The sequence below is a fragment of the Schistocerca americana genome, chromosome X, assembly GCF_021461395.2.
Source record: "Schistocerca americana isolate TAMUIC-IGC-003095 chromosome X, iqSchAmer2.1, whole genome shotgun sequence".
NCBI lineage: Eukaryota > Metazoa > Arthropoda > Insecta > Orthoptera > Acrididae > Schistocerca > Schistocerca americana.
Genome location: NC_060130.1, coordinates 774,143,144 through 774,169,992, shown reverse-complemented (window position 1 = coordinate 774,169,992; position 26,849 = coordinate 774,143,144). Strand labels below are relative to the sequence as shown.

The window sequence follows — 26,849 nt, the reverse complement described above, 5'->3', positions numbered from 1 at the left end:
GACGACAGCTTCTTTGACCAAATCCCTTGTGCATAGTCTGTGTGAGGTTACTGTACCTGGAGACACACAAACCCTGTAAAATACAAATAGGCCCATAGCATAGTAACAACATGAACCAGCGGCGGGAGCAAGGCTCGAAGGATCGATGTCTTTCCGAAGTATCCTAACCCCCCCCCCCCCCACTACTTCGCTGAAATGTGGTGGCGGGAATCTACAACTCATCTTTAATCTATCCCATCGTCATTTAACTTCCTTCAGACTCAATAAATAATTTGAAGGTTTCAAATTTCCGGTAGATATAATTTATATTTCTGTCATGACCCAGCGCATCACCAATTACACCCTATCACTGTGTGTGATAATCCTTGCCATAAACTTCTGGGGCCTTATTTCTACCTTTCACTATGAGAGTTAGCGCCCTCCTTGCAACTCATTCCAACAGTACACAAGACAAACAGTTTGATCACAGTGGGAAACAAGCACGACACTGCACTTATTCCTTTCTATTTTCTGAAGCACAGAAAATATCGAATATTAATACGAGGATAATCCCAAAATTAAGGTCTCCTGGTTTTTGTAGGTACATAGACCTGTTTATTTATACAATGGGTTACATCAGTTTACAGCTTGAACATTAAGCTATTTATCGACATAACCACCATTTCTGTCGATGCATTTTTGTAGACGCTGTGGCAGTTTTTGTATGCCCATGTCATACCAGCTCGCCGCCATGCTGTTCGGAAGGTTATGAACCTCTTATTTCACCTCGTCGTCGGAGCTGAATCGCTTTTCGGTCAAATGTTCTTTTAACCTATGGAACAGGTGATAGTCACTGGACGCCAAGTCAGGACTATAGGGTGGCTGGGTGATTGTGTTCCACTGAAACTGTTGCAGAAGAGCAACGGTTTGCCGAGCGATGTGTGGGCGACTGTTGTCATGGAGAATGTGTACGCCCTTGCTCAACATTCGTCTTCTCCGATTCTGAATTGCCAGTTTGAGTTTTTTCAGAGTCTCACAGTACCTGTCAGCGTTAATTGTGGTCCCAGTGGGCATAAAGTCGACCAACAATACCCCTTTCCTGCGTTTGTTTGAATTTCCGCGGCTTTGGCGAAGAAGGATGCCGCCACTGGCGTGATTGTTGCTTGCTCTCAGGTGTAAAGTGGTATGCCCAGGTTTCGTCACCCGTGACAATTGAATCCACAAAGTTGTCCTGTTCGGCTGCAAAGCGGTGAAGAAATGCGCGGGAAGCATCAACTCGTTGCCGCATGTGGTTCTCAGTCAGCATACGTGGCACCCATCTTGCGCACAACTTCTGGTACTTCAATTTTTCCCTCAAAATTCTGTGAGCGGTGCTTCGGGAAAGCTCAGGAACCAACGTGCAGACGTCATCCAGGGTGATCCGCTGATCTTCACACATGCTTTGCTCAACCTTCAACACTGTCTCCTCAGAAACTGAACTTTGTTCGTCGTGAATTTCGGTCCGACTAGCTGCAAACTCTCTACACCGCTTACGAACATTTTTGACATCCATTCACGACTCACCATACACTTCCGTCAGTTGGCGATGGATTTCATTCGGCGCAGTGCCCTTTGTGTTCAAAAACCGAATAACTGCGCTCAATTCGCACTTAGCGATAACATCCAACGGAAGCTCCATTCTCAACGGCTGCCAAGCCAAGACTGAGCGCCTCGGCGCGGCGTGCGCATACACACAGCGCGTGAAGCACTCTTCATAACAGTGTGACCAACTGCCGCACAAACAGAGTTCTGTACTTAGGAGACCTAATTGCGACTATACACATTAATTCCCAATCGAAGGCAAGTGTGAGGCAGTGCTTGTTACTCTTCATATTATGACACACAGAAAATGCAAAGTATTAGTTGTTGCTACGACTAGACACATACTCTACATAGGCTGTTCTTTTCTAACAGACAGAAAACTCAAGATAACAACTATTACCGGATACTTGTCGGAAATTCTGTAGTCCTCCCTCGAATGTGGACATTCTTCTCGTAGTTTAGTGCAGCAGCATCAAAGTGCCACTCTGTAGTGACTCTGAGGTTCGCTTGTAGTACTGCTTCTTCTGCTTCCTGGTAATCATTGTCTTGCCCCTTGCATCGGCAGTTTATATACTGGTTTTTAAGCGATTTTTGTGCGAGTTTCTGCAGTAGAAATGTCACCCCAGGCTCTTCCGAAGGTGTTCCATAAGATTATTCCAGAAACTTACAGAAGGTTCTCGAACACTGTGGCTGTATGCCAGCATCTGCTAGTCACCTTTTTACACGACGTTGTTGTCCTCGCCGAGCCATTACAGTACTGTTGTCAACAAGTCTGACTTCATACTGGCACCAAGGCTTGTGAGTTGTCTCGAATATTACTCTAAAGAAAGTTTTTCTCCTTTTCTCGCTGTCGTGCCACTTCTTAAATTAATAAAATACAATAGCCATGGCATTTCATACTTTATTTAAATAGTAAATAAAAAAACTACAAATCTCTCTATTAGTTTCTCCTAAATTACTAACAAGGGGAGGCCGCCAATTGTGAAATTCAGATTCAATTCATGCTGCACATGATAAAAGCTCATGGCCAGAGGTGTAATGTGGCAAAGCACCAAGATGCACTTCTCAGCCGTTGTCGAGAAAATCGACAGTTAAAATAAACCGTTGCGGTGAAATACTCTCAACAAATAATAATTATCGACAGCGTCGTAGCGCAGCGGTAAGCGCTCGGGTTCATAATCCGAAGGTCGCCGGATCGAATCTCGCGCCATGCAATTTTTTTTTTTTTTTTAGTATTTGTTTTTTGTTATTCAAATGTGTGTATACACACACACACACACACATATATATATAATATATATATATATATATATATATATATATATATATATATATATATATATAAATTCCCGGCAATCAGTTGCAACAATTATGCATATAATAAGTTGTTGCAGGTCGTTTGTCGTGGAAAAACTGGCGACTTCGAACATCATTATGTTTTCCGCAAACAAAGATGTATTTCACAAATGTTATTAATTGTCTTCATAATGTTAACCACGTATAGTTAACGGAAGACGTAGAAACGATATTCCGAAACGAATACGTATAGCGTAAGTCAAACGTTCGAATTAGAATAGAGACCCCACGAACACAAATTTGCTGTGGCAGGTATGAAATATAAGCTCCGTTACTCGCTCGTTACACTTGAAGGACAGATGTTGAATGGGTCGAAACGAGCCGCCGCATAAAAGCGTAGTTGCCTGCTAACTTCGAAAGAAGGTAGATGCGGTCCCTAGCGCAACTTATAACATCGTCGAAAATCAGTGCGGACGTGAGAGCTTTGGTACACCCTGTTAAACAAACGGAAAAATGGAGGCGGTACAATTGGAGAGCGATCCGCCTTCACCAAAATGCATAAGCAATGCATTAATATATATATATATATATATATATATATATATATATATATATATATATATATAATTTGAATTACAGAAACCTAATAATAAAAAAAAAAAATGTTGCATGGCACGAGATTCGATTCGGCGACCTTCCAATTACAAACCCGAGCGCTTACCGCTGCGCCACGACGCTGTATAAAACTATTAACCGTAGAGGGCATTTCACCGCAACGGTTTATTTTAATGTCGATTTTCTCGACAACGGCTGAGAAGTGCATCTTGGTGCTTTGCCACATTACACCTCTGGCCATGAGCTTTTATTATGCGCAGTATGAATCGAATCTGAATTTCACAATTGGCGGCCTCCTCTTGTAAGATTTTAAATTAACATGTCCCATTTCCTTTAACTCTTTCAATTTTGTTTGCAGCTCATTGTTATTACTTTGATTTTCTATTTATGAAAACAATATTTGCTCACATTATAGAACTACTTACGTTATTACATGGAAAAATTGGAAAATGTATGACATATTTTTAAAATATGAAGCAACAGGTCTTTAAGTAAGCAATAAATGAATTGAAAACAAGTTGCCAATGAGAAATGCGTGTTTCAGCGTGCTACGTGAGCTACGGAGCGCCGGCGCAGCTGCTGCCGCCGGTCGTCAAGAAAGTCCTCAATGTCCCCACGGAAATGATCTGTAGGTCGGAATGCACACGCGCTAGAGAAAACTTCGAGTTCTACTGTGCATCTCTGAGCTTCGGGTAAGTATATGCCTTAGTATTTTACAAATGGACCATTAGTATGGAATCTTGAAATTGTATCGCTGAATGATGAGTTATTATTGTGGAAGAACGTCACGTACAACCTCACCGTAGCGCTCACCTTTTGCAGCCTACCAAGACTGACAATTCTGAATATTGTGCATCCACCAAAAATTCAATGAAATACGATAAAATAATAATTTTTGCTACTGCTAATTCATTTTTGGGATTTCACTATTCAGGAGACCGTAGGGAAGGTATTACAGGACGCTTTTAAACCAGGGCAGCACCTATCTATTAGAAATGCATGAAATCGCATTATTTCCCCGAGTGTCCCCTCAGAACAGATGACAGAGTACACCAGGATTTACAAAAATGGTTCAAATGGCTCTGAGCACTATGGGACTTAACATCTGTGGTCATCAGTCCCCTAGAACTTAGAACTACTTAAACCTAACTAACCTAAGGACATCACACACAGCCATGCCTGAGGCAGGATTCGAACCTGCGACCGCAGCAGTCACGCGGTTCCAGACTGAGCGCCTAGAACCGCACGGCCACCGTGGCCGGCCAGGGATTACAGAGACGGTGTTTCTCTACTGCTCAAAAATTGATAATACGTCAGTGGGACGTTATATTCACTTAACCAAAAAGAGGCGAGACAAGAGGCAGTGTAACTCTAGTGCCAAAACTGAAACCGTTCTCTTCTTCGCTGTTGATTCGTGAATACTTGCTTCAAATAAAGCTTGTGGTGACAGATTGATCTGTACCAGAGCCTAACGTCTAGGTTAGGTTGAAGGTGATAATTTGGATGTGAGTTGGCGAACCCAAAGAATGTTTCACGAAAAAAAACCAACTTCCTCTCGCAATAAAGGTACAGTAAAGAAGAATTACAATGGAATACGATGGAGCACAATCTCTTAATTGGAAACGATAGGAAAGAAAATAGGCAGCGCCCTTGTCAAAGCTACCGTCCCGGCATTTGCCTTAAGCGATTAAGGGAAATCACGGAAAACCTAAATCAAGATAGCCGAACAGGGATTTGGACTGTCGTTCTCTCTAACGTGAGTCCATTGTATTAACCACAGCGCCACTTCACTCGATATGAATGTTCTGGTGACAGATTGATCTGTAGCATAGGCCGAGGTTTAGGATAGGTTGGAAGATGAAAATTTGCTTCTAAGCTGGTGAAGCTAACGAACATATCACTTAAAAGGAAACGGTGTCTGGCCGAGCGTTTCTAGTCGCTTCAGTCTGGAACTGCGCGACCGCTACGGTCGCAGGTTCGAATGCTGCCTCGGGCGTGGATGTGTGTGATGTCCTTAGGTTAGTTAGGTTTAAGTAGTTCTAAGTTTTAGGGGACTGATGACCATAGATGTTAAGTCCCATAGTGCTCAGAGCCATTTGAACCATCTATTAGTCGACATCAATAAGGAATTTGTACATCCCTCACCTTTATGACGGATTTAACTCGACTGGGGAGACTCAGTGAGGTGTTTGAATGTCTGTGGCACCACATTCTTCCTCAAGATCCGAAAACCAGAGAGACAGTGATGTTGGACGCTGCTCTCCACGTCGAAATCGACGTTCTAACTAATGCTAGAGGTGTTTCATTGGGTTCAGGTCGGGACTCTGGGCAAGCCTGTCCATTTTAGGAATGTCATTGTTCACAAACAATTGCCTAACAGATGTTGGTTTATGACAGATTGCACTCTCATGCTGATCCAATAGTTGTCTCCCTAACTGTTGATCTACTGAACTCAGTACACAATGCTGTAAAATATGTTCAAATCCTGCCGAATTTAGCGTTTTCTAAAGAGCAATACGGGAACTACACCCAAATCATGAAAAACATCCCCATACTGTAACACAACTTCCTCTTTACTTCACTGTTGGTACTACGCATGATGGCAGGTAATGTTCTCCAGGCGTTAACCAAACCCAAACGCTTCCATCGGATTTCTACAGGGTACAGAGTGATTCATCACTCCAAATCCTTCGTTTTCAGTCATTCACTATCCAGTGACGTCACTCTTTACACCACCTCAAGCGTCGCTTAGCACTGAGTATTGGCTTATGAGGGGCTGCTCGTCCACTGAACCCCATTGTTTTTAACTCCCTACGCACAGTCATTGTACTAACTGGACTGCTAGCAGCATTTTGGAACTCACGAGCGATTCCTCCCGCTGATTTAGTGCGATTTTTTACAAGCAGCCTCCGCAGTGCTCGGCAGTCTCTCTCTGTCAGGAACATGTGGCTACCTGGCCACGGCTTAGGTGTGGCTGTTCCTTCACTTTTGCACTTCATCAACAGTCGATTGGGGCATCTGTAACAGGGCTGAGATGTCCTTAATGGATTTTTTACGCGCGTGCCTTTCAATGACTAGTCCGCGTTCGAAGTCACTGAGGTCCCCTGCTTCCCTATTGACATAACAGTTTTACCCACCTTCTTTTATACTGGCAGGTCCGCCTCTCGCGACGTCTGGTGGTCAGTTCTGCATTACATAAGGATGTCTAGTTACTTTTGATCAGAGAGGGTAAGTATTACACTGGTCCCGATCGAGACTTTCACGCGAGCGGCAACCCACCACACAGCTGAGTTTCCCCATTCCCGCATCGATGGCGCTTCATGCTGTGGTCGGTCCAGTTATGACATCGATTATTGTGTGAAAGGCAGACAGTGCGCTAGTAAATTGTGTAACGTGCGAAGCCGATGTACGTCTTCGATAACTCACGTGATAATGTCTGGCAGATGCCCTAACGAAACATCGTGCGTGGTAGTAAATGATGACTGGATTCACTTCCGAAAATGAAGGAAGCTGAATAAATGAATTAAAATTCGTGCCACGGCCAGGACTTGAACTCGGGTCTCCTTGCTTACTAGGCAAGTTTTTACATATCTTCAGCTTATTTTCCCCCTAAATCGTCACTATTTCCAAGGCTCTCCGGCACTGGAATAACACCCCAGCGTTGGACGTAATGGAGAAATCCTGTACCTCAGGTAATCGTACAAATCTTATAATTAAATTTTCCTCGAGACATTTAAGTCTCATAGTTATTTGCGATAATGATGTCTCACATATCCTCAGCTCATTTCCCCCCTAAATCGTCTCTATTGCCAGAGCTCTACGACACTGGAATGTTGTTGTTGTGGTCTTCAGTCCTGAGACTGGTTTGATGCAGCTCTCCATGCTACTCTATCCTGTGCAAGCTTCTTCATCTCCCAGTACCTACTGCAACCTACATCCTTCTGAATCTGCTTAGTGTATTCATCTCTTGGTCTCCCTCTACGATTTTTACCCTCCACGCTGCCCTCCAATACTAAATTGGTGATCCCTTGATGCCTCAGAACATGTCCTACCAACCGATCCCTTCTTCTGGTCAAGTTGTGCCACAAACTTCTCTTCTCCCCAATCCTATTCAATACTTCCTCATTAGTTATGTGATCTACCCATCTAATCTTCAGCATTCTTCTGTAGCACCACATTTCGAAATCTTCTATTCTCTTCTTGTCCAAACTATTTATCGTCCATGTTTCACTTCCATACATGGCTACACTCCATACAAATACTTTCAGAAATGACTTCCTGACACTTAAATCTATACTCGATGTTAACAAATTCCTCTTCTTCAGAAACGCTTTCCTTGCCATTGCCAGTCTACATTTTATGTCCTCTCTACTTCGACCATCATCAGTTATTTTGCTCCTCAAATAGCAAAACTCCTTTACTACTTTAAGTGTCTCATTTCCTAATCTAATTCCCTCAGCATCACCCGACTTAATTCGACTACATTCCATTATCCTCGTTCTGCTTTTGTTGATGTTCATCTTATATCCTCTATTCAAGACACTGTCCATTCCATTCAACTGCTCTTCCAAGTCCTTTGCTGTCTCTGACAGAATTACAATGTCATCGGCGAACCTCAACATTTTTATTTCTTCTCCATGGATTTTAATACCTACTCCGAATTTTTCTTTTGTTTCACTTACTGCTTGCTCAATATACAGATTGAATAACATCGGGGAGAGGCTACAACCCTGTCTTACTCCCTTCCCAACCACTGCTTCCCTTTGATGTCCCTCGACTCTTACAACTGCCATCTGGTTTCTGTACAAATTGTAAATAACCTTTCGCTCCCTGTATTTTACCCCTGCCACCTTTAGAATTTGAAAGAGAGTATTCCAGTCAACATTGTCAAAAGCTTTCTCTAAGTCTACAAATGCTAGAAACGTAGGTTTGCCTTTCCTTAATCTTTCTTCTAAGATAAGTCGTAAGGCCAGTATTGCCTCACGTGTTCCACTGTTTCTATGGAATCCAAACTGATCTTCCCCGAGGTCGGCTTCTACTAGTTTTTCCATTCGTCTGTAAAGAATTCGTGTTAGTATTTTGCAGCTGTGGCTTATTAAACCGATAGTTCGGTAATTTTCACATCTGTCAACACCTGCTTTCTTTGGGATTGGAATTATTATATTCTTCTTGAAGTCTGAGGGTATTTCGCCTGTTTCATACATCTTGCTCACCAGATGGTAGAGTTTTGACAGGACTGGCTCTCCCAAGGCCGTCAGTAGTTCCAATGGAATGTTGTCTACTCCGAGGGCCTTGTTCCGACTCAGGTCTTTCAGTGCTCTGTCAAACTCTTCACGCAGTATCATATCTCCCATTTCATCTTCATCTACATCCTCTTCCATTTCCATAATATTGTCCTCAAGTACATCGCCCTTGTATAGACCCTCTATATACTCCTTCCACCTTTCTCCTTTCCCTTCTTTGCTTAGAACTGGGTTTCCATCTGAGCTCTTGATGTTCATACAAGTGGTTCTCTTTTCTCCAAAGGACTCTTTCATTTTCCTGTAGGCAGTAACTATCTTACCCCTAGTGAGATAAGCCTCTACATCCTTACATTTGTCCTCTAGCCATCCCTGCTTAGCAATTTTGCACTTCCTGTCGATCTCATTTTTGAGACGTTTGTATTCCTTTTTGCCTGCTTCACTTACTGCATTTTTATATTTTCTCCTTTCATCAATTAAATTCAATATTTCTTCTGTTACCCAAGGATTTCTACTAGCCCTCGTCTTTTTACCTACTTGATCCTCTGCTCCCTTCACTACTTCATCCCTCAAAGCTACCCATTCTTCTTCTACTGTATTTCTTTCCCCCATTCCTGTCAATTGTTCCCTTATGCTCTCCCTGAAACTCTGTAAAACCTCTGGTTCTTTCAGTTTATCCAGGTCCCATCCCCTTAAATTCCCACCTTTTTGCAGTTTCTTCAGTTTTAATCTACAGGTCATAACCAATAGATTGTGGTCAGAGTCCACATCTGCCCCTGGAAATGTCTTACAATTTAAAACCTGGTTCCTAAATCTCTGTCTTACCATTGTATAATCTATCTGATACCTTTTAGTATCTCCAGGGTTCTTCCATGTATACAACCTTCTTTCATGATTCTTAAACCAAGTGTTAGCTATGATTATGTTGTGCTCTGTGCAAAATTCTACCAGGCGGCTTCCTCTTTCATTTCTTAGCCCCAATCCATATTCACCTACTACGTTTCCTTCTCTCCCTTTTCCTACACTCGAATTCCAGTCACCCATGACTATTAAATTTTCGTCTCCCTTCACTATCTGAATAATTTCTTTTATTTCATCATACATTTCTTCAATTTCTTCGTTATCTGCACACTGGAATAGCACTCAAATATTTGAAGTCATGGTCGTTTTATTCAGGTTCCATCATTATCGTAGATAAATATGAGACTTAAATGTCTCGAGGAAAATTTACTTATAAGACCACTTCCGAAACTTCATCGGGTGGACCATTAATAGCTACGACGGTTGAAGGCAACACTCGATGAATGGAAAAGGAAGTAACCAGAAGAGCAAACAGTGGCCTGGAGCTCTTCTGAAAAACTACTGTATTCATAATTAAGTTTAACATATTTTAAACGGAAAGTTCATAACAGAATGCTTGACAGAAAAGAGAAGCACCCAGATGGAAAGGTGGAAACGAAATGAAAGTTAACGAGTTGAGAGGGTATGTGATGTTACGCATTTCAGTGATTACAAAATCAATCAAATTTACAAAGGACTTGGCGGTATCATCCTATTTATCAGTATGATGTTGCACCCTCTCTTACCGGGGTATATGCACTGATTCGGTTCGGAAGGGTGCCTCCTAATGCAAGATGGCCCACGAGTATTGAAACTGCTCCTTGATATCCTGGGATGAAATTTCGTCCGAGCTGTTCCCACGTGTCTTCCGTCAGGGACAGATCTGAGTATCTTACTGGCCACGGGAGTACCTCAACATCACACATAGGTTTGTAGATACACGTGCCGTGTGTCAATGAGTATTGTTCTGTTGAAAAATTGCGCCAAAATACTGTTACGTGACAGGTAATGTACGAGGACGCAGGGTGTCCGCGACGCATCGTTGTGCCGCCAGAGAGCCCTCAATCACTACGAGCCGTGACTTGAAGTCATACCAGATGGTTCCCCACGACAGGAGTAAAACCGCTGTGACTGGAAGAATGTGGCCTCTCCCCAGATTGAGGTCTTATTCGCCGGCGATGGCCATCCAGGATATTGACAACCGGATTCATCGCTGAACGCAACGCGACTCCATTCATCCGCAGTCCATACTTCCCAATCATGGCAACACTCTAAACGCAGCCGTTTGTGCTATGCGTAGGATGGTAACTTCCTAATTGAGCTGGTATTAGCCTCACAGCAATGGTAAGGGATGTCACAGAATGCTGCAGGCAGTCGATTATTTCCTGTCGGACGGCAGGTGTTGATGTGGAGGAGTTAAGATGTGCTTGGTGCACAATAAGGCAAGCCTCCTTTTCGGTGGTCAGACGTGATCGAACAGAACATTGACTACAAGTATGCCTCCTCACACAATCGTATGGAGTTTTGGATCGAAACACTGTCATACCAAAATGTCCCACAAGTGTGGATATTGCATCATTCGACTAGCTGACCAAACGGAGACTCGCAACGAGGCCCCTTTCAAACTCCGTCAGATGCTGATAATGCTATCTCACACGAAACTGTGCCGTCTACGTTTCCTTCACAGTGATCACTCAGCTACTGACGCTGTTTTCGCCTCCCACACTAATGAGCCAGAACATTATTACCACCGACCTACTATCGGTATAAATCCATCGCGGAGATAGCACCGTCACCTGGCAAGGAATGCCTGCTAGTCAGATACACGCACGGTGCATTTAGTATCAGTGGACGTGCTGCCCGTGTGTAGAATGGAGAAGGCGCGCGATCTATCTGAGTTTGACCGAGGACAGATTGTGACGGCCCGAAGACTCGGTACTGGCATTTCGGAAACTGCACGACTTGTCAGGTGTTCGAGGAGTGCTGTGGCGAAACCAAAGCGAAACTACGTCCAGACGTCATGGGGTTAGGCGGCCATCCTTCATTACAGATGTCGGGCGTCGTTTTGCATACTGGAAAAACAGGACAGGCGGTGAACTAACGTCACTTTAATGCTGGCCAGAACACAAGTATGCCTGAACACACAATGCACCGAACACTCTTAACGATGGGCCTCCGCAGTCGACGACCCATGCATATGCCCATCTTAACACCACATCGGCAACTACGACTGAAATGGGCACGTGACTGTCGGCGCTGGACGTTATCTTAGTGCCAGAGCGTTGCATGGTCTGATGAATCGCGATACCTTCTTCATCATGCCAATGGGAGGTCGTGATCGGTCATCTTCCAAGGAAACAGCTGCTTGAAGCCTGTCCTGCGGCCGGCCGGGGTGGCCGAGCGGTTCTAGGCGCTACAGTCTGGAACCGCGCGACCGCTACGGTCGCAGGTTCGAATCCTGCTCCGGGCATGGACGTGTGTGATGTCCTTAGGTTAGATAGGTTTAAGTAGTTCTAAGTACTAGGGGACTGATGACCTCAGAAGTTAAGTCCCATAGTGCTCACAGCCATTTGAACCATTTGAACCTGTCCTGCGGAACGGAAACAAGCTAGTGGCGGCTCCTTTACGCTCTGGGGGACATTCACGTAGGCATCCCTGGGTCCAGTGGAGCTCCTGCAAGGGACCGTGACGGCCAAGGAGGATCGTGCATTGTTTGCAGACAACGTATATCCCTTCACGACGATCATGCTTCCCGACGCCAGTGGCATTTTAAACGAGATAATGCACCATATCACAAGGCCAGGAGTGTGTTAGAGTTGTTCGAGGAACACAGTGGCGAGTTCCAATTGATGTTTTGGCTCCTAAATCGCCAGATCTGTAACCGATCGATCACATCTGGAATGGGATTGACCGTGGAGTCAGAGCTCACCAGAGTTTACGGGAATTGCACTTATCTGTGCGGATGTGGCACCAGTTCCCTCCAACGACCTTCGAAAGCCTCATTGCTTCCGTATCACGACGCCTCACCGCTGTTATCCGTGCCAAACCTGGGCATACCGGCTGTTCAGTGTACATACAGGACCAGGCCTGCTAACAACACTATTTACGAATAACACTAGTACATCCTGGTGGCCGTTACACCTGTCATGGATAATTGCAACTCTAATCATTCACATATCAGGCTGCGTTGTGTATACAGGGTGTTTCAAAAATGACCGGTATATTTGAAACGGCAATAAAAACTAAACGAGCAGCGATATAAATACACCGTTTGTTGCAATATGCTTGGGACAACTGCATTTTCAGGCGGACAAACTTTCGAAATTACAGTAGTTACAATTTTCAACAACAGATGGCGCTGCAAGTGATGTGAAAGATATAGAAGACAACGCAGTCTGTGGGTGCGCCATTCTGTACGTCGTCTTTCTGCTGTAAGCGTGTGCTGTTCACAACGTGCAAGTGTGCTGTAGACAACATGGTTTATTCCTTAGAACAGAGGATTTTTCTGGTGCTGGAATTCCACCGCCTAGAACACAGTGTTGTTGCAACAAGACGAAGTTTTCAACGGAGGTTTAATGTAACCAAAGGACCGAAAAGCGATACAATAAAGGATCTGTTTGAAAAATTTCAACGGACTGGGAACGTGACGGATGAACGTGCTGGAAAGGTAGGGCGACCGCGTACGGCAACCACAGACGGCAACGCGCAGCTAGTGCAGCAGGTGATCCAACAGCGGCCTCGGGTTTCCGTTCGCCGTGTTGCAGCTGCGGTCCAAATGACGCCAACGTCCACGTATCGTCTCATGCGCCAGAGTTTACACCTCTATCCATACAAAATTCAAACGCGGCAACCTCTCAGCGCCGCTACCATTGCTGCACGAGAGACATTCGCTAACGATATAGTGCACAGGATTGATGACTGCGATATGCATGTGGGCAGCATTTGGTTTACTGACGAAGCTTATTTTTACCTGGACGGCTTCGTCAATAAACAGAACTGACGCATATGGGGAACCGAAAAGCCCCATGTTGCAGTCCCATCGTCCCTGCATCCTCAAAAAGTACTGGTCTGGGCCGCCATTTCTTCCAAAGGAATCATTGACCCATTTTTCAGATCCGAAACGATTACTGCATCACGCTATCTGGACATTCTTCGTAGATTTGTGGCGATACAAACTGCCTTAGACGACACTGCGAACACCTCGTGGTTTATGCAAGATGGTGCCCGGCCACATCGCACGGCCGACGTCTTTAATTTCCTGAATGAATATTTCGATGATCGTGTGATTGCTTTGGGCTATCCGAAACATACAGGAGGCGGCGTGGATTGGCCTCCCTATTCGCCAGACATGAACCCCTGTGACTTCTTTCTGTGGGGACACTTGAAAGACCAGGTGTACCGCCAGAATCCAGAAACAATTGAACAGCTGAAGCAGTACATCTCATCTGCATGTGAAGCCATTCCGCCAGACACGTTGTCAAAGGTTTCGGGTAATTTCATTCAGAGACTACGCCATATTATTGCTACGCATGGTGGATATGTGGAAAATATCGTACTACAGAGTTTCCCAGACCGCAGCGCCATCTGTTGTTGAAAATTGTAACTACTGTAATTTCGAAAGTTTGTCTGCCTGAAAATGTACTGTTGTCCCAAGCATATTGCAACAAACGGTGTATTTCTACCGCTGCTCGTTTAGTTTTTATTGCCGTTTCAAATATACCGGTCATTTTTGAAACACCCTGTATGTACGAAGATTCATTGACATCCGAATATGTATTCTTGGAACATCACATTTTTGTCAGGGAGTGTACTTGCATGTTAACAGTTTTAACTTAAGACAGTGGGATATTCGCGGTTAAAGTGAAAACCATCCAAGATCTTAATGTTACGCAGGGAACAATGAATGGAGAGAAGCTTGCTGGGGATTAGTGTGAGACACAGAAAAACAAACAAATGGATCCGGAACGCGATTGGAGTGGAGAACGTAATTATGAGAATATTGAAAAATTAGACGGAGCGAGTGGATCTTGTAACCAGGCAAATTGGTGGAATGTGAATAACGGAATTAATGTATCGTAACCCAAGACATTGGAAATGGCCGAGAAGACGACCTATGGATGGTGGGTTGATGACATTAGAAAACCATGCTGCAGTAACATGGACGCTTTCATTGAATACTGCTATCCAAGGATAAGTTGCGTGTGTGTGGTTTCGTAAGATCGCTTCTCTCTGATGTGAGAGCGAGAAAACTACCTTGATACTTTTGTAACTCTGTGATATTCTTCCCAGTCAGTTCGGCAATTAATACTAGAGCATTTTAGACTCCATACCTGTATCGACAGAGAACCACGTTGTTGGCACCTAATAGACGCACGGTATTTCAAAGTCTTTGTATAAAATCGTTTATCGATGAAGAATCACTTGTGTTAGAGACAAAATGTTCGCTGACGCTTCCCTTTGACACTACATGTGCTTCAGCTTTCGCCGGCACTGGACAACTAAATTTTGCCAAACCTGCAGGGTCCGTTATTCAGGTATGCATACAACCTACTCTAGCAAATTTATAGAGTGCTTTTCACCAATAAAATCTTAATAATGTGTGTCTCTAAGCGGAGAAAGCTTTTTTAGAAGCGAATCAGGGACTTTAACTTGGTCGGCCTACCACTTTTCACGTTGACAAGATGACTGATTTATAGACAACATACATTGCATAGCCACGACGTAGAGTGCCTACCGCCTCTCAAGAGCATAAGCAATACATTTCACAACAGAGTTATATGATCACTTCTTCGAAACCTCGTAATTATTTCCCCACTGCGACGTGTAAGTTTGAATACCTACAACCTTCGTCTGTAATGATGCAAAAGCATGGCGTCCTGCGACGTCCCTTCCTGACGCTTCAGACAGCGATGTGTCGACACATACGAAAAAAAAAAGGCTTGATCTCAGAAGCCCATAAGAGGAGCAATATTGGTTAATGATATCACACTGGCACCAAATTTCACCACAATTCTGTCCAACACCTTCGTGGACGTGTCAGAGGATTACAAGATCGCCACAGTCCCTCTTACCCACATTTCACCCCTTGTTTTGACGCCTCCGTGATCGAGGTTTGAAGAGCGACGCTCAGCGTTGAAATAACGCGCTTCTCTTATAAGTGACCGAGGAAAACATTTCAGACACACCGCCACTAGGAATCTGCATGAAAAGGCCTCCGGGGTTGGCATAAAGAGCGCCAGTGCCCCTTCCCTTGAGGCGTTGATACCACACATTTTGCGATAGAAAACGACAGTTAACAGTGGGGCGAGAAGTAGTACGAAGTTCCTCATAATCTTTGACATCGCTAACGCCCCACGGACGCTTCAGTCCTTCTCTAAGGAGATCGTCGGCTAGTAACTACACTGAACCTGATAGTACCCATTTCCAGTGCAGTGCGACCGCAATGTCTTCTCTGGTGTACAGTGTGGAACCACAACCGTTCAAAACCATTCGACGAAATTGGAACGCGATCGGAAGTATCAAAGGGTGGTTATGTTTTTTCAACCCTCCTGTGGCGTGATCACGGAGGGGCGCGACATTGACACATGCGTGAATAAAACAGCAAAGCGTTCCTCTAAGGCCCACCAGTTAGGCAGTGCTGTCAGTGACACCCGCCTTCGTTTGTTGATCACTGTAAAAATGTATCTGCACAAAAAGATCCCTGAGAGTTCTGGCCACCTGTTATTAGGCATGCCGGAGCGGAGACGTGTCAAGTGGTTGCCTAGCTGCGTCACGCGTTTTCTCTGTAGAGGTACATTTTTAAAGTGCTGCACAAACGTGGGTGAGTCACACTGACAGAACCGCCGAACTAGGGGGGTGAGAGTCTTCGACGGACCCTTTGCCGTTTTATTCATACTTGTCGCATCCCCCCGTGATCACGCCACAGAAAGGCGCGAAACAGGCACCCTTTAACGCTTCGGATCACGCTCAAATTTCGTCGAATGGTTTTGAAGCGTCTCGTGTCGTTCTGCTCCGTACACCAGAGCAAAAATTGCCCTCACAGTGCGATCACATTCATTGGTGTTGCTGGCCCACAATGTCTTTAGATAAAAGTTGAAGTGTCCTTGGTGTATTAGCAGCGTCAAAGATTGTCAAGAACGTCGCCCTGTTGTTCATCACACGGCGAACTGTCGTCTTCGATTGCATAATGTGTGCAGCGCCTCAAGGGAAGGATGTTTCCGTTGTCCCCCTTTATGCCAGGTCTCATGTCGATTCCCAGCTGCGGTGTGTGTGAAATGTTTTCACGGGTAAGAAAAATGCTTAATTTCAACGCTCGGCGTCGCGGTTTTAACCTCGGTTGCGGAGACGTCAAAATAAGGGGAGAACTGTGGGTAAGACGGCCTACACATCCTCTGACACGTCCAGGTGGCATTGTACAGCATTTTGGTGAAGTTTGGTGCATCCATTTTCAATAAGCTACCACAAGAACTCAAAAATCTTAGCAGTAGCCCAAACTCTTTTAAGTCTAAACTGAAGAGTTTCCTCATGACTCACTCCTTCTATTCTGTCGAGGAGCTCCTGGAAGAGCTAAAAAATTAAGCAGATTCCAGTGTTACATTTTTGATTTTCTTCATTTAAACTTACGACTTGTCACCTGAATATGTTTTTTTTTATATTTCATTTTATCTGTTTCTAATATCGTGTTATAATTTCATGTATTGACTCGTTCCATTACCATGGAGACTTCTCCTTAATTTGGTCCCACGGAACAATAAACAAATAAATAAAAATAAAAAAGATGTGACATCATTAACCCACCTTACACCTCACATGAACTTCTGAGCTCTGGCTACCACTTGAATTCAAAAATCTTAGCAGTAATCCACGCGCTTTCAAATCGAAACTGAAGAGTTTCCTCATGGGTCACTCCTTCTATTCTGTCAAACAGTTCCTTGAAAAATTAAGCTGATTCTGATTGTATTGTTGATTGTTTTTACTTAAACTTATGGACTGACATTTTTCGGGTTCATAAACATTTATTTTTATCTGTTATTACTTTTATGTTGTAATTTCATGTACTGACACGTTCCATGACCTCGGAGATTTGCTCCTCAACTTGTTCCTACGGAACTTTACGTGTAAATAAAATAAATAAAAAACCTTACATCTCACGTTAACGTCTGAGCGCTGGTCTTCTTTTTCGCACGTGTCGACACTTTGTTTACTAAAGCGTCGCCGGGCCTGAGGGTGACGCCGCAGAGCATCACTCTTTTTCACAAAATATTTTCTTCGCGCGATCGTGAGATGATCACGTATTGTAGAAAAGTTTCGGATATCTGTACCGATGTTAACAATCATTTTTCGACCCTGCATAAGCAGAGAAGATTTGACGGTCGGGAGATGAAAAGGTAACATGCACCTGTATTCTCACAGACCAGGGAGGGGCTGGTGCAAATCTTCTTTCTCGTACTATCCGTGATTTCCTTGCGTCACTTGACTCACATGCCGGAATGGTTCTCCAATAAAGGCACATATGATTCCTTCCTACACCTCGTTGTATGAGCCCATTATCTGATATCGTTTATGCGTTAAATCTTAATTCCCTCTTCCAAGGCCTGCACATATTGCTTGAAATATTTGCTGTACTTAGTTATTCGCCTGTAACACAACATTTACGTATGACTTTTTTTATAGGTAGAAAAGCAAAGTTCACAACTTTGAGATGCTTCATGATAATCATTTTATCAGTGTTGTGTCTTATATTACTACACCTACATTTTTTTTAAAAAAGAAAAAAAGGTAAAATATAGCTTTTACAACGAAACTGATAAATGTATGATAATACTTACCTATATTTTGAATATAGATTTGTTTGACACGCACTGCTGAGGTCGAAAAAGGAGAGAGGGGAGGAGAGGGTGGGAGAGGAAAGTAATTACACAGAAACTATCTGTGAAAATGAGTTTGACTGAAAAGAGTGCCAGTAAAGTTTTTCAAAATGGGTCTCAAAGTGGAAAGGTGTGACTTGCGTCCATGAATAATTAGATCTGCAGCCAAGAGATGGATCCCACACTATCCGTGTTGTCGTAGATGCGAGCAGGTTTAGAGTATATTTCTTTTCACACAGGTTGTCTGTCTACCGATACTTAAAGAAATGTTTTCAATGTTTGGAGATGACTGACACATGGCTCTGCCACATTCAGATCTTTCGGAGAGTTTCAGGACATCTCAGTCTCGAGGATGTTTCGCGGTCGGCCAATGAAGAAAATTTTATAGTGGTGGAATAGTACGAAAATGGTGTCATACCTCCTAACAGGTGAAACCTCGGAAGTATGTACACCATCAACAGACTTAGAGTTCGGAGAAAACATCTGAAATATCAGTTTCGACGATACGAAGTCCTCAAAAAAAAAAAGGCACATCTCGTTACGTGGATAACAATTACTGACAACTAAACGTTGTCCTGTAACTATGGTAATCGGACCAATTCGCACCTATAACAGTCCAGATATCCTCGTCTGTGGGAAATAGAATAGTGGCCGTTTTGTTGGTGCAAAGAACAACGAGTGCTTAAACTTGCAGTGACCCTATATACGCTCAAGATATAGACCCGAAAATCACGAATTTAAAGCTCTGCAGCGCATCATTCAAATATTTTCGCTGACTGTTGAGCTACAGTGTGTTTCGAAGTTAATGATAAATTTGTAGTGAATTGCAGAAACCTTCTCGATCGATCACAACTGGTCACCGGGATGCAAACCCAAATCCTTGCTCGTGAATAACAAAATTCTGTGATAGGTAAAAGGTGTGCTTACAGTTAGTATCCATGTCAGAGTACATTTCTGTGTGTTCTCCACTGGAGAGAAAAAATTTCATGGTACTGGGTCTGGCAGGTAGCCTTCAATATACATTGTAATGTATTGCGCGCAATAGGCGGAAAGTCTCATAACTGGTGTTAAATCACAGGAATCAGTAACAGCGCATTCGCCAAGCAACAATTTACAGATGTGAAGAGAAGGAAGACAGTTTAACGGTCTTGTTAATATCAAACTCCGTTAGAAAAAGAAGGGAGAGGAATTGCCCATGGTCTACGTAACGAAACTGTCCTAGTATTTACTTGGAGTGATTTAGGTAAAGCGTAAGAAGATAAATCAGAATAACCGGACGGGGATTTTGCAGTCGTTTCTTCCAAGTAGTTTAAGTGCCGGATTACTTGGGTATGTTTTACTGATGTGATGTAAAATTTTCAAAGCGCAAACTGTCACAATAAATCATTGCGCTTGTTGTTTCTCTACTGGCTATATATTTCACTCAATGCTTTCGAAGTATTATTTATATATGTAAATCATCCATTCGCCCTGCAATGTTTCGCACTGAAATAAAATGTTTTGAACATTCGTGATGGATGAAACCTCTGTCACGGTACTCAAACTTATATCTTTGCTCGCGAACAGCGAACTCTGGGATGGAGAAGAGATGCGCACACAGCTGTCATCTGTAATTGTATTCTTCACTGCAAAGAAAAATCTGCACCCAATAAAATCAAGAACTCTTACTACCCTGACGCAGAAATTCGGTCGTAATACCAGCAAAAGTAGACTGCCAATGCTCACAAGTACGGGAAGTACCTTGGGAAACCTTAGATAAAAGACAAAGATAACAGTTTTCAATGAAATTATGGAGCATTTCCCACAATCTATGTTTCTGGGCTATTCATGATATAAAATATATTTATATTATGATATAAAAAATTTGATCGGGTGAACATCTTCATTCCGCAAAAATTCATGATATGGTCAAAATTTAATCGCTCGTTCAACCACGTAAATAAATTTGCTCTTTCGAAGATTCCGACTGAACTGAAATGTTACTTCTCACAGAAACGTGTCAGACGATGAGTGGAGAAATACACAGAGGTGAATTAGGCCGTGAGGCCTGTTCTAATAATCCCGAGAGTAAAGTATGACCGCGAAAAACATAGGTCAGTGTTTCATTTCGGCTTTGGTACTCATTTTTTTCTGACGATTGGGTCAGAGGCCGACACAAGGACAGACTTCATAGATGAATGGTAACATATAGCTGTAGTGCAAAATAAGATAATGTTTCTTACTCTGCAGACAAGACAAAAAGAACATAACAGAACGCAAGAGGAACATAATGAAAATAAGGCATATATGACTAAAAAGGAATGTGTGATAACAGAATAGTTTCAAACTCATGAACAAATACATAGCATTAATGAAATTTACTCGCTTTATTTACCTTAATTCTGCTGTGTCAGTTTTGACTTTAAGTATTTTTTTAGAATATAATCCTTTCATTACATTGGTGTGTAATCTAAGTGTTATATACTACAGCACGTATTTTGTATTCATTTAGGATGACGCGTGGTGGACGTCCTGCTAATTGTCTTCTGAGTGACATTGAACAAAGAGACCTTCGTCCCGGGATTGACTTCGTTCACGAAGAAGATAACTGGCTGTTTGCCTGGAACTCCAGAGATCCACTTTGCCAGCCTCAGTACCCCATAAACAAAGATCCCCCAATTGAACACAACTACATACGTAAGTATACTCACAAAAACAGTAATTTTCTTTAGTCAGGATGTTTTCAGAATGCTTTTTTAGTATGACATGCCGCTAGAACTCGACTATATACATTGATCTGTGTTCGTATTTGTAAATTACAGTGCAACGTCACAGTTACTAGATGAGTGTTGTGTGACAAGGTATCTTTCATAAAGACATGCTTAAATTCAACAACTCTTTCGTGTTTCGTGGGAACTTCATACGCCTATGTCACTGAATGCAAAGTTACCAGAAGACTAAGAGATGGTAATAAATCCCCCAATACAGTGCCAGTCCAAAACAAAATGAAACGATACGTCTATGACAGCTACTTACCGCTAATGTGTTTCATTATTTACAACTGTACCATTTTGTACAAGACGTTTGCCGGCCGTTGTGGCCGAGCAGTTCTAGGCGCTTCAGTCCGGGACCGCGCTGCTGCTACGGTCTCAGGTTCGAATCCTGCCTCGGAAAAGGATGTTTGATGTCTTTAGGTTAGTTAGGTTTAAGTAGTTCTAAGTTCTAGGGGACTGATGACCTCCGATGTTAACTGCCATAGCGCTCAGAGCCATTTGACCCATTTTTGTATAAGACGTTTACATGTACATCAGTATTCCTCAAGCCGCCTGCTGTTATTTGTGGGGGGTACTTCTGGTACCACTATCTGTCCCTCCATCCCTACCCTGTTCCATTTGCGAATGGCGGATGGGTAGAATGATTGTCGGGAAACCTCTGTATTACCTCTAACTTCTCGAATGATCTCATTGTTGTCATTTCCCGAGACCTAAGTCGGAGGAAAAAACATGTTCCCAGAATGAGATTTTCAATCTGCAGCGGAGTGTGCGCTGATATGTAACTTCCTGGCAGATTAAAACTGTGTGCCCGACCGAGACTCGAACTCGGGACCTTTGCCTTTCGCGGGCAAGTGCTCTACCATCTTTTTTTTTATGTTTTTTTTTTTTTTTTTAATTTCAATACCATTGGTAAAACTGCGACTGTGGAACAAAAACAAGAAATAGAACATGAATACCATTGTGTATGTGCCATACCTTTCACCGATGGAAGTGCTTTAAAATAAAGCCAAACGCGCCGTGTGTATATAAAACTTTTATTACAGTCGCGAAAGACGGAATATTTCTCAATATTATGTACGACACCTATGTGGTACTTAAATTAAATGAGATATTGTTATACAGTAAATATTATATGAAATTTAGGTATCTTGTCCACATTTCATTCTCAACATTGTGGCAACTAAAATCGACCATACGGAAAGTATACGCTATGGACTTTTACCTCTGCAAACTCTTCAAAATTTCGTGCAATGGTTTACTACATTTAATGCTGCACATCAAAACAAAATTAAGTCATTTATGGGGGGAAGGTATCAAGCAAGAAGACGTGTAAAAATCAAATTTTTTAGCCAAATAGTTTTTGTGAAATCGAATGATAAGTGTGTCAAAGCAGTGGGAACACCATGTGTCTGCACAGGCGAGAAGTGCAGTGATGACAAAATCGCGCGGAATGCGGGGAGCACGTGTCTGCGGCAGCGAAAAAGTTAAGAGGCAAAGCACTAGAAATTTCATTCAAACGAATAAAATTTGTGAAGTAAGGCACTCTAATATCGTTTTTAAATAAAGAAAATATTAAGCACCGCACAAGGTTTGAACTCATAACCTTTCACTTGGCAGCCCAACACCTTAACCTTTTTTTTTTTTTTTTTTTTTTTTTTAACAGTAAGGAACTGAAAACTAGTAAGTGCACTCTTTGTGTCGAGTTGGGGACGCACATAACTAAAACCATGCTAATAGTTGTAGAAAAAGGCATAAAGAAAGAGAACAAAGTGCGGGGCGAAGGAAACCATGAAACAAAACTGAAGGGTGGAATCCATACCACCATTAACCAGTGCTACATCTTGCACCGGATGGGGAAACTAAAACTGCGAAGACCTTTTCGCACCGGGGACAAAAAGAGGAAATGGGGCAAATACTGCTACAGAGTGTGAGGGTTCACAACGAAACTCTCCATCTGCTGTATCATCCAGGTATGACTTCTCGTAATGATGAAAGTAGATCCCACGTCGTACCGTGTAGTGTTCTATCATCGTATTGTAATTTTAGCTTCTCTTACCCGTGATGTTCCAGCTACGTGGAGGGTCGTGGAACGCACTCCACAAAAAATTGGAAAAATATTGTCGATACTTAGGGTTACGGAGGATCTTGCAATGTCGTTCCTGCAAATAGTTCCAAAAGTCTAAAGTGTCCTTAGTGCCGTCTTGAAACAAATAATGCACTGCATGTCCACGAAGCCACGTCATTGCATTAGTTTTAGTGCGTGGGTAATACGTTTCATCCGGGAATAAGATAGTCTTGGGGTCGATATGATTCGGCGTTACCCGAAGGAAGTATGCTGACATTTGCCTCACTAAGTGCCACACTGCCGTAGACTCGCCACAGCTAAGACGGTGTTCATCGTCGTCTTGAACGCCACAGTACGTGCACGTGGGTGAGTCCACCATGTGGATCGCATGTAGCCTTGATCTGGTCACCTGCTTACCGTTGACAGTGATATACCACATCGACGTGACGTCAGTGTCCAGTGTTACGTGGTGAATTGTCCTCCACACTACTCGCCAGTTGACGTTCGGGTGCTTACTCTCCACGACGTTATCGGATCGTCCACGTTGTAGGACCCTATAAACCGTCTTTGCCGTCGCCAGTTGAGTCGCTGGTAAGGCAAGTCGAACGTAACTGAGTTCGAGGTAAAAGACACCGATGTAGAAGAGCGAGGAGGGGACGTGGTGTATCGGCACAGGCGGCAACAGGGAGGGCGGTGCTAGTTCTTCTATTAACAAACTGGTCAGACTGTCCGGACGGCGGTGCCGTAGTTTGACTAATGTGCTCACAAATAGGGCGACCGCTCTGTCATAAACGTGATAAAGGCCAAGCCCTCCCCGATCCGGAGGAAGGGTGAGAGTCTCATATTTGATCTTGAAAAGCATTCCTGAACTCACGAAGGACCCAAAAGCCGCATGTATACGGCGTGCTAACATCACCGGTATAGGTAATATCTGGGCGATGTGCGGAATGCGTGACGCTAAATGTGAGTTAACATACTGGGTCCGTTGGACGATGTCCAGGGCTCGTAGGCGGTTGTTGGCAATTCCAGTCCGAACATTCCGTAAAAGCCGTCGAAAGTTGTGAGCAGCGGTCCGTCGTATATCGTCTGTAAAGTCAATGCCGAGACATTTCAAACTATCTCTGAGCTGTAAGGGGGTGACACTGTTCTCAGACAATCCGACCCCGATGTTCATCGCCACCGATTTTGCGACGTTGATACGACTACCAGCGGCCATGCCATATTTCGTTATCCAATTTAGTGCGCTAGCGGTGTCGTCACCGTGGCGGATGACAATCACCAGGTCGTCAGCGTACGCTTTACACCGGAAAGTGTGGCCTCGTAACGTCATACCCGTTAGTCGTTGTCGCAGGCCGCAGAGGAGAGGTTCCATGGCCACAGCGTAAAGTAAAGTGGACAGAGGGCACCCTTGGCGTATCGATCGAGAAATGGTGAGGGGCTGCGAAGGTCGGCCGTTGACGATCACCTTGGACGTCGCGCCACGGAGGAGTCGCATGACGACAGTGACGAATGGCTGTGGGTACCGCATATGTTGGAGGACCGCTTCCAAATAGTTGTGGTCCACTCGGTCGAAAGCTTGACTAAAATCGATTGCCGCCAGTGCACCCTTCAGACGACATGCCCTCGCCAGTGAGATCAAGTCACGATATTCACTGAGTGCTGTTTGAATATTATTGTCGCCTCCTAATGACGTTTGATCGGGTGAGATAACATTTCGTAGGGTCTGGCGTATCCGCGCCGCCAACAGTCGAGAAAAGATCTTAAAGTCGCAGTTCAATAGCGTCAACGGGCGGTAGTCCTGCAGTCGTGAGCCACCGGACGGTTTGTGAATAGGAATAATCATTCCTTCCACAAGGGCCGCAGGGAGCGGCACGTCCGGGGATAGGAGTTCGCGACAGATGTCCGTCCATCGGGAGGCTAATAAATATTGAAAAGTCCGGTAAAATTCCAAGGGGAGGCCATCAGGACCCGGAGACTTGTTGACAGCACCTTTTCGAAAGGCGTCGATCACTTCTTCTTCTGTAATTTCTTCCATCAAGGCCGCTTCCATTGCCGGGGTGACGGTGCCGTAAATCGTCTGAGAGACGTCCTCCAGTGCTGTCAGATCAGGGGTCTGAGCGGAATAGAGTTGGGAGTAATGATTGTAGAACGCTGTGTTTATGTCTTGTTGCGTGGTGAGGCGATGACCGTCCTCCGTGTCGATGAAGCGTATCAGCGCTCGTTGGCGTCGTTTACGTTCACGAAGGACGTGGAACATTGACGGGCGTTCGCTCGGTATCCGATCCTGCGTCCTCGAGCGGATGACTACCCCCTCTAGGTGGCGTCGCATATGAGCGAGGATCTGAGCCTTAGCACGGTGGACCGCCGTTTGTCGTTCCGGAGACGGCGCCATAGCATCGCAATCGCGCAGGACCCGGAAGTAAAAGTCGAGTGTATGTCTTCGCCAGGTAGCGTGGTCACGACCGTAGGTTATCAACGTTCGCCTCAGTGCCGGTTTGGCGCAGTCCAACCACCAGCGGATCGTTGTGGGATATGCACGGAGGCGATTTTCACACGAATGCCACGTATCCTCAACGGCTTGGCGGCAATCCGGGTACGACAGGTGAGCGATGTTTAATTTCCACGGGCTGCGGCTTCTCCACACTTGTTGCCGCCGCAGGGTGACGGCACAAATGTAAGCTGAGTGGTCCGAGAATGCTGCAGGCCACAGTTCCGCATCCTGTGTTCCAGCGGCGAGAGAGCGTGAGACATAAATCCGATCGATACGACTGGAAGAGTGACTTGTGAAGTGCGTGAATCCCGGTCGGTGGCCGTGAAGATGTTCCCAAGTGTCCACCATCTGCAGGTCTCGAATTAGCGTCCCGAGTTCCGGGCACGGATTATGTCGTGGGAGTTGATCTCTGGGCGCCAGTACGCAATTGTAGTCACCTCCAAACACCAGATGGTCGTGGCGGCCTTGGAAGAGCGGGGCGACGTCTTCCGCAAAGAATCGTGAACGTTCGCGACGTTTGTCCGTCCCGGAAGGTGCGTAGATATTGATGAGGCGGACCCCCAGTACTGTGAGTGCCATTCCTCTTGCCCCAGGCAAAAACAGGATATCGTCCGCCACTATCCCTTCCCGAAGAAGTACAGCGACACCGCTGCCTGTTGGGGAAGCTGGAGAGACGCAAGCATCGTAACCGTACATGCCTGGGAAGTCGTCGACGTACACTTCCTGGAGAAGGGCTATGTCGATGGAAGCAGAGTTCAACATATCCTGAAGCAAGGATAACTTAGCGCGCGTCCGTATAGTGTTAATGTTTATAGTTGCAACGCGATAAGTTTGAGGTCTATCCACAGCATCCGTGTTGGCCATCAATACCCTGGTAAGGCTGTCTCGTCACTGTAACTGACGGCGGGAAAGGATCAACACTGGTGGGGTAAATTTCCCCCCGTGTCGTCCGACACGATGGGCAAGGAGTGTTCCTCACAGTCGTCCGCCCAGTCGCCGTGAAACACCATCGGCTGTTGGTGGCTGTTAGTGGCTGCTGCGGCACTCGGCGCTGACTCCATCGGCTCTGCTGGCTGGGAATCGGCAGCGGATGTCTGCTTGTGATCCTGCTGTGCTGTGGGG

At 44.4% G+C, this 26,849-nt stretch overlaps 1 protein-coding gene across 2 annotated transcripts in view; it reads left to right on the top strand.

The window, feature by feature from the left end:
• The window catches only part of LOC124555265, a 516,239-nt gene that overhangs the window by 432,395 nt on the left and 56,995 nt on the right, over positions 1-26,849 (top strand). For both annotated transcript variants that reach the window (XM_047129133.1, XM_047129134.1), the window contains 2 exons: positions 4,016-4,163; positions 20,910-21,094. In XM_047129133.1, the coding sequence (XP_046985089.1) occupies positions 4,016-4,163; positions 20,910-21,094 (333 nt within the window). The remainder of the gene's footprint in view (positions 1-4,015; positions 4,164-20,909; positions 21,095-26,849) is intronic.